At 40.9% G+C, this 14,799-nt stretch overlaps 1 protein-coding gene across 3 annotated transcripts in view; it reads right to left on the reverse strand.

Moving 5' to 3' along the window:
* Positions 1-3,836: 3,836 nt before the first annotated feature.
* Positions 3,837-14,799, reverse strand: part of PAX7 (paired box 7) — a 129,552-nt gene continuing 118,589 nt past the window's right edge. For all 3 annotated transcript variants that reach the window (XM_063435718.1, XM_063435719.1, XM_063435717.1), the window contains exons 8-9: positions 7,464-7,710; positions 3,837-5,355 (exon numbers count right to left, since the gene is read on the reverse strand). In XM_063435718.1, coding sequence (XP_063291788.1) covers positions 5,240-5,355; positions 7,464-7,710 — 363 coding nt within the window. In that variant the 3' untranslated portion in view covers positions 3,837-5,239. The remainder of the gene's footprint in view (positions 5,356-7,463; positions 7,711-14,799) is intronic.

Raw genomic sequence — 14,799 nt, forward strand, 5'->3', positions numbered from 1 at the left:
AGATCTCCTTCACCTGCTCACTTGCATAGACATGCGGCTGGGGAGGGAGAGGAGAACCCCACAGAGCTCTATCTTGCAGCTCCGTCTGGTATCTCTCACGAGATCCAGAGCATTGAAATGGCAATGCCCCATAGGCTAGAGTTCACTCACCACTAGCACCACCAGGAATGGAGTGAGAGTGCCACAGCACTCTCACATACATCACCCACAACACTCTCACCCACAGCACCCTCACACACATCACCTACAGCACCCTCACACACATCACCCACATCACCCTCACACACAGCACCCTCACACACACATCACCCACAGCACTCTCACACACAGCACTCTAACACACATCACCCACAGCACCCTCACACACTGCACCCTCACACACAGCACTCTCACACACATCACCCACATCACGCTCACACACATCACCCTCACACACAGCACTCTCACACGAATCACCCTCACTCACAGCATCCATCACAAACAACACTTTACCCCTCACACACACACATACTGCACCCCTCACATACACACTACACCCCTCACACATCCCCAATGCACCCTTCACACACCCCCACTGCACCCCTCACACGTATACACATAACCCCCCCAACACACTGCGCCACACACACACAATACTTCCAAACATATTTATTTTATATATATATATATATATATATATATATATATATATACTACAGCACCCCTCACACACACTGCAACCCTTACAGACATACTGCACCCCTAAACACATTACATTCCAGACACACACTAGATCCCTTACCCAACACTGGATCATCTACACACATACACACACTAAATCCCTATATACACACTAAATACATACACACACTCACTAGATCTCCTATACACATTCTGGGTCCTTCAAACACACACTAGACTCCTTTATACACACACACACACACACACTGCACCACCTATACACACACTACATTTCTAACATACACACACTACATTCCTTGTAAGCAAACACATACTACACCCCTAAACACACATTCTCTACAAACCCTACAAACACTACATCACCTATACCCACATACTATAGCCCATATGCACACACTTGCTGCATCCCCTATACACACATTCTCTACAGCCCCTAGCCACATATGCATGACATTACACCACAAACACAACACGACTAAAACCGACTTTATTACACAATACCACACCACAATCAGCTGACTCTACACACACGCAATTCCACAAGCAGGCTCCAAACACATGCACAGTACTCTATCCTGGCCCTTCTGTCTCCTGATATCCATTTATAGCGACACCAGAGACAAGTTGCAAGGAAACACAGTGCAAGCATGTTATTAAATTTGCTTGCACTGTGCAGAACAAATACAGGGCTTTTTTTTCTCAAGCTATAGCTCTTCAGCAGAGTTCTGTGCATGGTCTGCCCTGGAAGAGCATTGAACCAACATGCTCACTGTGAGAGGGGGCGTGTTTATTATTAGTAATAACAAAACACACCCTCTCTGCCCCGCCCCCTTCTCAGTGGGCCGCTGTGATAAAAAAATGCCCAGGCCGAATTTTTTTCCCAGTCCGGCCCTGGAGGGGGGTGCTGGGATTTAGTAGAGGGGGGACTTGGATTTAATAGAGCAGGGTGCTGGGGTTTAGAAGAGGGGGATGCCGTTTTTTTTGTTTCTTTTTTACTGTACTTTTCAAAATAAACCTACGTTTCTATGAACATTTTAGTTGTTTTTTTTTTTGTTGTTTTGTTTTTTGCGGCCCACATAAACCTCAACGTTGTTTATTTGGCCCGTGCTGGCCTTTGTGTTTTACATGCTTGGTGTAGATCAGTGGTTCCCAACCCCGTCCTCAAGTAGCCCCTAACAGTCCAGGATTTAGGAATTACCCAGTTGTGCCAAGGTGTTTTTTAGACGAAAGAAAAGACTCTTTAGACACAACATTGTGATCTCTAAATCCTAGACTGTTAGGGGGTACTTGAGGACTGGGTTGGGAACCACTGGTGTAGATGGTAATGCACATGGAATTTGGGATAATACATGATAAGATCCACTCACATTTACCAGAGCCTGTAACTACATGCAAGTGGATCTTATCCTTTATTATCCCAAATTCTACGTGCATTACCATCTACACTATGTACTCTTGTTTTTTGATACATTCTTTAATGTATTTGTTATATACCTGCGATACACCTTTTTACTAAGAGTAACTATAAATGCACTAGCACTTTGTTTACCGTTCCACTTTATCACTGTTTGTCACATTTGTACTTTTTCTGTGTGTGGGTATAAGGGTATTCCCACATTAAGTGTTTTGAGCTGCTATTTCACTTTTAGAATTTTAAGCGCTTATTTGCAATACACTCATTTTACTTCTTAGAGTTAAATATTTTTTGCACATTTATTATAAAAACAATCTATTTCTTTGCAATGTGTGCTTAAACTTCAATCATTTACTAATACATATTGAAACAAAGTATTTAAACCTATAATTAACTTGTGTGTAAAACAAATATAATATGTAGTTTTAAATGTAAATCATTTGGACCCTTTTTGTTAATTCAAATGTAAGTTTCAGTCGTTATCACAGACACACCATGACTCAGAGTTTATGTTTAAATTCTTTAATGTATAACAGTTATACCTGTGGTACAGAAAGAACCCCCACAGGCAGCAAGTAGCTAGCCCCTCTCTGCTGGGAACTCGTCGAAACAATGAACCCTCGGGGCACTGCAGACATTAACCAGCAGAGATGCGCATAAAGCAAGTACCAGCTTATCTTTCTAATCTACGACTTAATATAGCTGAATAAATTATAGTGGGATTATATATATATATATATATATGTATGTGTATATATATATATGTATGTATATATATGTACACACGTACGCACACAGACGTTGAGCGACATAGCAATGAGTCAGACACGGGAGTGACATTCTGATTGGCTACTGGAATTATGGAATGCTAGCTATGGAATTCTGGGACGGAAGTTAGAATGACAGGCTTAATGATGGCTAATTTCGCTACTCCCACAACTGCCACTCACAGACACCTGGGATGCCAGCATTAGCCATCATTAGAGAAGCATTTGACATTTATTTTTAACTTGGAATTTGAATCCCACTAAAGTTCTTTTTTTTTTGTAGAAATATAAAAACAAAATACATCAGTGTGTCTTTTATGTGCATTTTTGTCAGCCATTGATAAGGACTTCTGCGCAGTCAGGAGGGGCTGACCCTAAAATGTCTCTTGGCATCTCCATGCTGTGTGGTCATAGTTCTTTACTTCTCCGTTACAGCCCCGTACAGCGTCCAGGGTGATACAGGAGCCCTTTCTTACATTACATCTTAATATCATCAGGAATTGCAAAACACAGACTGTGTGCCACCATACCCACAAACAGTCCTATGATCCCCACCCAAAAATGGTTTATTTCTCTGGAATGTTATGTCAGTGTAGAAAATCTGTGAACACACACCACATATCATATACATCAAGTGAACTATACATTTGCCATGGTAGACTATTCACATGGAACCCCAAAATGGATGGTTTACAGCCCAATTCTACACCACACGGGCAGGTTTATATTTACATCATTTATACAATGGGTTGCGACCCATCTAATGAAGGGTTTTTATTGACTCATTTGGTTCAAGAGATATATGAGCACTGTAATAATCTAATTACGATGTGCTACTTTCAGTGCTATACAGTCTATACTCTTATAAGTGCCACAAATGTCCACGTTCAAGCAAAGAATATTGAGACACGTCTTGCCATGTAGGACATCTTCCTGCATGAGTTGAAGGTTTGTCATAATTATCAACATTTTTATGAATTCCCATGTGTTGCGGTGTCCCATCTCTTTTATTTACTCTTTTATTATTGTAGAGATGGTTTTAGCACCCTGTGCCAGTTCACGGTCTTGGTTACCTTTTAATAGCAGATTTGCATAGTGGCAATTTATCTGGACTTTTTGTTTTTTAGTTACCTGGTAGGAGGGAATAAATCAAATACTAAGCAGTATGTAATTATCTGGAATGCAGGTAACTAGAAACAGGGAATTTTCCTAAGACTTGGTCATGTCAAAGTATTTGTTGGTCCTTGTCTTTCCTCAACAACCAGCCTCCCTCCCCCAAAATACGACCCATATATATATATATATACATATCCCCAGGTATAATTCGACTAACACATGCCACATTCGCTATAATCGGGTGATTATCTCATGAGGTATCTTGTGTTAGGATGGGAGTCTTCTCCGTCCCCCTTTACCACACCTGAACTGGAACCTCAGATAAACCATTAATAGCAAACATTTTAAATTAGGATCAGTAGTCCATGTCAATAAGGTTCAATAGTCTCCGCATCTCTACAGATATTGTTCAACATTGGTTGCTCCCAAATTGTCCAATAAGTCTCTGGTCCATCTGAGAGGGAGAATGATCCTGTATTCATTCATTTTACTCCCAATTTCTTTCGGATTTTGTGAAGCTGGTCAGGAAGCTTGCACCTCTGATGGAATTGGATTTCTTTTATGACATCTGTGAATGGTTTCCGAACTCGTAGTACAAACATAATTTTAGAAGAAGTCTGTAAATGTTCATAGATTTTTTTTCTTTGAAAGGAAAGAAATAATTTCATCTTTAACCATCATTAAAGATGTCCTGTTTGGTCCTCTCGTTGAGTATCAATGCACAAGTAAGATATGTGTTTGTTACACTTGTTGAGTCTTCTTTTGAATATGAAATGTCTTGTGTTTACAAATCCAGCCACGTTTCATCAAACGTGGCTTCCTACCAACAAGTCATTGTAAAAAATATGAATCGGGGAACTTAAAAGTATTTACCAACCACAGTGACTAAACAAACAATTTATTCTAAAACTGCCATTTAGCACTCTTTATGTGGAAGAGACTAAACAGTCCAGGTACTTTAACGATGTGTAAATTGAGTGAGTTTCTCGTCACCCTAAGCTGCATAAGATTGTGCACTGACCATTGGGTAAACTGTTTGTGAATCAAAATAAGCTGTCAGCTCTTTTAACAATGGACAAGTCATTGACACAGCAGCTTCAGTGGCCAACAGATTAGCAAAACGATCACCTTTATTTTAGATCCCAAAGGATAAGGATGATTGGAGTGGGGCAGATAAAACCTGGAAGATGTACAAAGCAGCCCACTTAGGTAGTGGATTCTGGCATCACATGCAGATGGCATTCCTGGAGCCAGGACTTCTTCAATATGCTTGTCCAGTCTCAACGGGCAAGAGGCCCAACACAGCCGAGTGCTCCCCGAGTTTCATCCTGCGCTGTGTGGACAGGCTGACGTTTTTAGCCAGATAATCAACAGCAGCTGGAAAAAGGGACGAGAAAAACCCACAATTTGTTACTTGTTACCATTCACCGATAGACCATTATTTATCTCCATTCCCATACAGTAATTCTTACATGTATCTATTCAAATCTTAATTAAACACAAGCTACGTTCAGTCTGTTTCAACACTTCTCCTAAATGCTAGCCCCAATAAGGCTAATCCATATCTTAATCTGTCACGTGTACAATGCATCAGAATATGTTGGCACTACATAAATAATAACTTGCTGTATTAGAGCTTTGCATCACCCTCTCATCCTTTTTCTATGTTACAGACACAGTATTATGCATTGCTAAGTTTAAAATCTGTTTTGACCCCCCGACTGCCCGCTAGTCACCTAGAATTAGTTACACCTCGAGTAAGTGTCGTTATCACATCGGAATAGCTCATATTTTCTATAACACAAGAGCTCCCTTTCTCTCACATTAATGTCCCAAATTAAATTAATACAGATGTGGCCGTGAGTGCCAATAAGTAAACAAATATAAAACGTCAGACGCGTGTCAGCTGTGCCCAGGGGGAGGGCTCGTCCAAACAGGACACTTATTAGACTTGTCATATTCATTAGAAATCTTTTCACGCTTCTACGTCCTATCAGTGCGGGCATTAGAGATGGACCTGTCGGTGCCAAGTGCCCACAAAGATAATGATATAGGACCAGGAGAGAAGTGACCTGGATGAGCAAACATTACTTGGAAAGGTTGGGGCAGGGATGGATGGAGGGTGAATTTACTGATAATATTTAGATGGTGACTGTAGTATCAGACCTATTTGTTTTGTTGCTCTTAGTAAAATGGTTTATATTACTTTTAAACAGGAACACATATATAGTGTATATAGCGCAGGGCTGCGTTAATGGTAAAGGCAATGCAGTGGTTCTGGTTCATATAGCCTATCTCTGCAGGCACAGCAGTGTAAACGCTGCCATTTCTGAGAAAAGGCTGTGTTTGTTTACATTGCTGCCTAACGCCACCACTAGTCACAAGCAGACATGAGTGACACTACTATGTCACTATGAGTGACAAACTGTCAGTCTGTGTCTCTTTAAAAAAAAGAAAGACCTTAACTGTTTGAGGGCTGGAGAGGGACGTTCAGGTTCTGGTTTCAGTTTTATTGTTTTCGTGTGCATTTCCTCTGCCCTCCGTAACACTCGTCTGCGCCTCTCCCAGCAGAGTGAGGAAATAGGCCCCAGGGCCAGAAGCCTAAATCGGAGGGTAGGCCTGACTTTATTAATTGCAGGTGTGCCCCTGACATGCAGGAGGTGGGAGAAAGGCCAGGGTCAGGGGCAGGGCCCTTACAGTGTCTGCTGAAAACACACGATTCCAATTTAGGTTAAAGAGATTAGCGGGTATTACAGAGGTGGACGGTCATACAGACAGGGGAGAGCCCAAATATAAATCACAGAACTGTACAGGGCTTCATGAACATTCTGAATATACACCTAGACAAAACACGCATTATGTGAAGGGTTACTCATAAACATCAGCCCTATGGCCGCAGGGCGAACTGCGCATATAGACTCCAGGCACCATAACCAATTCAAATCACTGAAGTGATCATGGTGCTTGGAGTAAGCTTTTAAATATTCTACAAGAAAACTTCAAACAGCAGCTATAAAATATGTGAATTACTTTAATACACTATGGAATATTAGACTTTCTTATACGGGCTCTGCAGACTAATACACATATATTTTACTGTATTTTGTATTAATATTATACTGCTGAATATATTGCTGATAGGAGTACGATAATAATATAATGATGTAATTGTATTATTGTTATTATTGTATAGTTCAAATGTTTGGTTATGTAAACAGGTATATATTTTCCTTTTTTTCTTTCTTGTATTCATTTTATACTGCTAAATATATTGTTGTAAAATATAAAAAAAAGTAATAAAAATATTTGAAAAGAATACATGCATTACTTATATATATGAATAATACACATATAGAACACATGCATTATTTATACATCTACAGAACTCTTTCATTCTTTTATCATCCTGAAAATTCGGCCGAGCTGTCTGCTCGCGCCTGCTTATCCCTCCTACCCCACGTGCGGGCACACAGAGTGTTACTTACTTTGACCGTATTGTCCGTACTGGTAGCTGGCCACGGGATCCATGCTGTACCCAGTGGAGGTGTAGGTGGGTGCGCAGTAGGACTGGGAGGTGGATAGACTGTCTACCGATTTAATGGATTCGCTGCGTTGACTGCAGCTGGCTGATAGAGAGTTGCTGGTTTCCAATCCACTGTGCAGAGGAGAGATGGAGAAATCCGACTGTGACTGTGGGCCCACTCCGCCAGGATTGCTAAGGATACTCATAACCTGCAAGATACAAAGAGTGGGAGCGGGGGGTCATTGGTTAAATCAGGGAATGCAGGGGTTCAATGACTTAATAATCACAGGTCAAACTAATCCCCTATCTACCTACAATTACCAGGCTGAGCGGTTACCACCGGACGCCAAGCTCGCAGACAAAACCAGAGACCGGGGCGCAGACGTCAGATCAATATAACATCTACTCTGTACATACAGCTGTATATAGAACATTTACGCACTTTTTTAAATACTTTAAATAAATGTTACAAGAGGGCTACCAAGAAGCTGAAAATAAATTAATGTCATATTTCTTTATCTTAAAAAGTGTTATATAAAATGTTATAGAAATATCTGCCTGGATTTGGGGTAATTATTTATATAGCGTCAATATATTATTATTTTTAACATTTATATAGCGCCTAAATATTCTGCTGCGCTTTCCAAATATAGAATAGGGATTTGTGACCAGATGTAATTGACAGAATATAGCATAGACAAGTTTACATTCAGTGAATTCCGCATGGCTGTATAATGAGGTATACCGATACTCGAACATTGTATACATATTTTCCAGTATACAAAATGTCATGATATCCCTCGCCTGACCCGTCTTGTACGCTCACAATCCCTTTGACCTTTTTGTTTAACCCCTGCACTTTGGTAAGTTCCGAAACAGACATTAGAAGGGGGAGGGGTGCAAAACAGGTTAATGTGATTTCTTTAGGTATTTGAAGCACGGGTATTATGGAAAGGGCAAAATAATGGGCTGCCTCTCCCCCCTCTACCCAACCAGCTATAATGTATTACTTCTTGGGATATAACCGTCACTAACCAAAAATCAATTCAAAAGCGACATCTGCAAAGATTTATCTGCAGGGAAATCTGAGGCCTGCCAATCACTTTGACGGACAGCTTTCTTTTCCCTCCCCCCTGCTGCATGCACCCCTCCTACGTCCTGTGGACTGCTGCCCCAAATCAGTCACACGCTATCCACATTAACCCTACTAATGCCAAGCCGGTCAGCCTCCCCCTTCCTTCCTGTTACAGCCAATCAGACTTTAAAACATTTCATGCCAATTTCTTGGTTGCGAATTATAGGTTTGGTGTATTATGCTACAGATTAAATATTACATTTCCCTTCCCTGTCGCTGTCAAGCCATATTTATGACAGTGTACAAGCGGCAGGGAGAGTAAATTAAAAATATATAGGACTATAAAAGAACAGCATGCATCATATAAAGCGTTGCTTAATTAACGGTAACACGGTAATAAAGTAGAGAGATGTCAAGGAGCATAAACTGATCCTAACATAATATTTCTACATGTTGTTTATTATTAGCATTGATTTATACCGAGCCGGCAAAATCCGCAATGCTAAACGCATTGAGTAAAGGATATTTTGGGGAAGGGATGTTTATTAAACAGTGAAATAACAAGAGATTTGCCAAATTTACAGGGTTATTCACAAAGGGAACTCAAAATTAAATTCAAGTTTAAGGTCAAAGTAGTTGAACCGGAAAAATTCTCTCAGTCCGCTATCCTTTCAGTTCGGCTACTCTGGCCTTAAATTTGAAATTGACTTTGAATTCTCACTTTAGTAAGTAACCCAGCCAGCCAGTAAATTGAAATTGTAAAATAAAAATCACCAGCCAAGCTGCTTTTTGCTACTCTTCTTAAATTTAGAAATGTGGCTTTAACCCCTTAAGAACACATGACATGCCATTTGGCTCTGATTTATCTATTTAGCGATTAACCCTTATAATTAGCCTGTCACGCAGATACAGTAGCGTCTGAGACCCTAGAAGCTAGCAATCTAAAAAGCCATCTTTGCTTTGGCATTTAAAGAAACATACCCGTGTGTTCTATAAAAACACGAAGTCTGTACCGATGATGGACAGGCTGCTGCTGCACATATTTAAATTCCATTTCTCATGACACTAAGCCAGCCTCATTGCCAAACCCCGACCGTGCCAGAATTAGCCGCTTTATCTGTTCCCTACCGTCAGGTTAATCACAGGTCGGGCCGGGTCCAAGGTCGCTGGGTGCCTTGGTCAGGGACGCCATTAATGTTGTATCTACCTCAGTTTTAATATTTGTCCTCTTATTGCCCCTTCCTCTATATCTCTTTTTTCACACTCACTCTTTCTTCCCTCCACAGACACGTCTGCCCTCAGGAGGTTTCATCACGTTACTATACTTTAAAAGAAGGGTGACTTTTAAAAAAAATGTAATTAATTCTCTCCATTTCTGAGCTTGGCCTGAGGGTCTATGTCCGCGGAGGCTCCAGCCAGGGAAATCTGCACCCTTTATGATAAACCGAGGCGGCTTTACGAGTTGGAGTGCAATTAGGATCCCCCATCTTCAGACCATCAGTTCTTACAAGTTCTTGGGCCGCAGGAGGAGGGGAAATTGAGCTGCAGAGAAGAACTACATGAAAGTGTGAGATAGGATGAAAGTGTGTCCCTTACATAATGCACACGGGGGCTGTGTATTATCTCTTTGGGATATAAGATCGTCCATGTGTCAGGGCGTAAGGAGATTAAACGCCAGGAAACCATATAGCGACTCTTAACTTTCCCAAGAATATATTTCTGATGATATTGCTGTGAGAAAGATCACTTTCATTCATTATATGGATGATGTGCCGGGTAGCTAGAAAGCATTAACGTATTCCGTGGTGTTGTACAAATAGGGAAATAAAAAAGGGAACCCAAGCACAACCATGATAGCAGAAGCTTCAATGTAAAGGGTTAATGTCTATAATGCAAATTTTGAAGAATTAACAAGGGGATTCCAAACTTCCGATAAAAATAGAAAACTCGTATAACCTTAAAATTAGCATTCCCTGTGTCAATTACCCCAAATGCCCTGTTTAGTGAATAAGTCCCATTCATTTTTAGAGCGTATCATTTATCCCTAATTTAGCTGCAGTTTAAACTTTTTCTTGTTCATTTCACACCCTCCCCAGGTTAGGAACGAAACGAGGCGTCTACAGAGGACAATTGCAAATCTTAGGAGCTAAGGAAAGTCGTGAAGAATATTTCCAATTGGAATATTTTGCATTAATATTTCTTATTTTTTTAAATTAACTCTCCGTAATTTTTAATTTTTCAGTTATTTACTAAAGTGTCAATTATCAGAAATTCATAGTGAATCACACCGAAGTAACTGTAACCAGAGTCCGTGGCCATCACACCGAATAACTGTAACCAGAGTCCGTGGCCATCACACCGAATAACTGTAACCAGAGTCCGTGGCCATCACACCGAATAACTGTAACCAGAGTCCGTGGCCATCACACCGAAGTAGCCGTAACCAGAGTCCATGGACATCACACCGGAGTAACTGTAACCAGAGTCCGTGGTTATCACACTGGAGTAACTGTAACCAGAGTCCGTGGTTATCACACTGGAGTAACTGTAACCAGAGTCCGTGGTTATCACACTGGAGTAACTGTAACCAGAGTCCGTGGCCATCACACTTGAGTAACTGTAACCAGAGTCCGTGGCCATCACACTTGAGTAACTGTAACCAGAGTCCGTGGCCATCACACCGGAGTAACTGTAACCAGAGTCCTTGGTTATCACACTGGAGTAACTGTAACCGGAGTCCATCACCATCACACCAAAGTAGCCGTAACCGGAGTCCGTGGACAGCACATTGGAGTAGCTATAACTTAACCATACTGATCTTTTTAGGAATTGTGTAGCGATTGAGATTTATAATGAAAGTGCATGGTAACAGAATGCTGGGAGCTCTGGCTATTAAACTCCTGAAATTCTTACAACCTTAGTGCAAGCCAATGGGTTTGTTCACTGAATAGTAATCTGTACTTAAAATGGCATTGCTACTTTTGCAAAAGTCAACTATAGGAGCGGTTTGGCTATTTTAACCTGAATTTTTTAACCTGAATTTAAATATATATATTTGTATTATTTATTTATTTTTTCAATTCACCATAATCTAAAATTATCAGCTTGCAGCATATGTTCCACTAAGTAAAGAAGGGTGTGCGTGTCTTTAAAGGCACGTTAAATGTACATTATATAAAATTTAAAGCAGATTGTGCCAGCCTTTCAAAGAAACTGGAATTATCTGTTTGTTGTGTTTTTTGGGGGGGGCGTTTGTGCAGCAAGAACCGAAATAAATGGATGTCATAACTTTTTGGGTCAATGTTAACTTTGCTAATATAATTCAATGGAAACAAAATATAAAGAGCTTCTATGCTTCCCCCTCACCTTTCTGTCACCCTTTCCTGTTAAACCTTGCTGCCCACCTCCCTCTCCCCATGTTTGCCCCCAGGGTCTCAGTAATGGAGAATTCACACTGACTTAGTACATCAAGAGATCTACAGACCGCAGCCTGGCCCCCCTTCTCGTCCCTGGTGGACGGTTCGATAACTGAGCGGCTCAACGCTTCCTCAAATGACATATCCCACCCCGGGGCGCTGTAGTGTAGCTCAATATCAGCACTACAATACTGCTCTGATCAATGGCAGCTCCCTATCAGTTAGCAGGGCTTAGACAGAGCCACTCTCCCAGCCTGATCTATAGGAGAAGAAGGTGACCGGATAATAAACTAGGCCAGAATCTAGAGATAATACCATTCCGTGTTTTTAGAAGACTTTCTGACTTTCCTCTTCCAAGTTACTGAGTTTAAGAAAAAATTATCTGTTAATAAATTGTGATCTGCTAGATAACCCACTAGCCATCCCGTCCGTGAAAGTCATATACACAGGGTTGTTCACTAAAATGTGAGTTATTAAAAATTTTAGTTCAGCTATTTTCTAGATCAGCTGTTTTGGTCTAAAATGTGGAATGCACTTTGAGATTCCGAAATCGAAGCTTCCCAGATACTATCGTATAATCCACTAAAGCGTTATAAATATTTAAGCCAAAGAAGTCAGACTGAGTCGGAAGATTTTACCAAGTGCATTGTTTCTGCAGACATGTAATTTTGTTAGTTGCTTTATTGTCTATTGGAAGCAAGAAAAAGTTGGGGATGTACTCGCTGCAAAAATGAGTTGGCACAAAGTTGGGACAACATAGCCAAACGTGAAATATTCTAGTGCTTAGTTTGGTCTATAATGTGCCTCAGAGCTCTCTCTTGTGAATAATCTTTTTTCAAAGTGTTTTAATACTTGGGGAGAAATAGCTCATAGTTGGGCACTCTGTAGCCGTCCGTTGCATTACGAGCTGCACAAGGCTCACAGTTTTAATGAGTTTCGACACATTAATTGGTCTTGATGGTTAATGACTCACAGATCTGCCTTGGCGGCTTATGATATTAAAGCGAGGAGATGAGCGGCGACCTGCCGCAGCCAGGCCCTGTGCCACGAGGACCAGAAGAACAACAATCCCCAGCTGGCCCCAAACATCTGGATTCTATTTCCACCATCATGGGTTTGTTCTTTAGCTCAGTTCCCTCAGATGCTAATTTATGGGCTACTTAAATCGCGTTCGCAAGTATAACCCATACAGAATAAAAGATAAATGCAGGCGAGGGCGGACGTGGAACTGAGAAAGACAATCAGGGCAAAAATAAAGAAGGGGGAATCTGGCGGCCGCGAAAGATGTGAGAGGGAGGGAGGGGGAGCCGGCGAGAGTGAGAGAAGAGACCTACTGATTGTTTGAAAGATATGACTATTTAGAGAGAATGACTGCATAAATTTAATTAAGGCGTTTTCACGCTGCAAATGGCTGATTGTAATTATGCTCCCAGTCTCACTTAGCAGGGAAGATGCTGCCTTTTTGTGTAATGAAGGACAGCAAGCAGATGACAGAACTCATTGAGTAGGCTGTTTGTGTCAGGTGTTTAACTGTGTGATGAAATGGGGGCCGAGGGCCAGGCGGGGGAAGGGGTGACAGCAATGGCTGCAGACTAGGCGTTAAATGGAAGGAGTGGATTGAAAAGGAATGGATAGTCAATGAGTCCCACAAGGCGAACGTTAGTGAACGATGAGTGACTCCCACGAAGCTTACTTATTGAACAGTGAAACATTTCTACCAGACGTACATTAGTGAACAGTGAATGATTCTCACATTAAACACGTACAAACAGGAAACACAATAAAGTGAGCAAAACTCAAAAGATGTTAAAAGGTGAAATATTACCACCAGATGTGTGGTGGGGCGTCTTATTCGTTTTGTTTGGGTGTGAATTAAAGGAAATTTGATTCGGACAAAGTGTCCGAAACTAAATTTTGCATAAATCTATCTTAGAATATTTTTACACTAGAATTGCTTGGTACAATTTATTTTTCCATGTCATTTACTTTCTACCACCTCATTTGGAGAGCAATTCAGTTTATCTACTCCTCATTCAGTGTCACAGCATTCTTCCACATCCATCAAAGTTCTTGTCCTCAGTTAGATCTGTATAGAAACAGGTTGCAGATTTCTTACCGCACCAGCCCGGGGCAAAAAGGGTAACACAATGATCTTCCAGTTTCCTGTAGGCCCTGAATGTGACACGGGTGGCATTGCAGGTGCTGTGGCAACCTTGGTATTGTCACATGTAGCTGTCACGTGTACAGGCAAAATCATCACTATTTCATGTAGCATTCGAGATGGGGTGCAGCGGGCGAGTGGTGGCACCCCATGAGTTAAATACAGTTAGAATTTCTGACAATAAAAAAGCTACAATGATACAGAATAGGTTATTCTGTGTGTGTTTTCCATTTGCAGTCTTGTACTTGAATTTTATTGATTGTTGAAAGGGTTTTATTTTAGTTACAATATCTGAAGTCAATAATCTAATCTCCCTTTCTGACCCAGTCAGTGCCTGTCGGCATTCAATGAAAGACTGTTCTCTTCCCAGAATCCTTAGGTCGCCCAGCCATCAAGGCCAATGTGCATATAACGAGGGTTACAGGCAGAGGTGCTTCCCTTAGAAAAATATTGCAACTGTCACATAATTAATGTCTGCTTTTACTTATAAAATAATTACCATCAGAAATGGGAGCCAGAGTGACAGCTGAGACAAAATCGAGAAGTGATCTAATTATTGTTTAGGAAATTCGTTACAGATTACGTATAACAACAGGCGCAAAAGGGAGCCAGTATTTTATTATTGCATTATAATTCCATTCCATCA

The sequence above is a fragment of the Pelobates fuscus genome, chromosome 11, assembly GCF_036172605.1.
Source record: "Pelobates fuscus isolate aPelFus1 chromosome 11, aPelFus1.pri, whole genome shotgun sequence".
NCBI classification, from domain to species: Eukaryota; Metazoa; Chordata; class Amphibia; order Anura; family Pelobatidae; genus Pelobates; species Pelobates fuscus.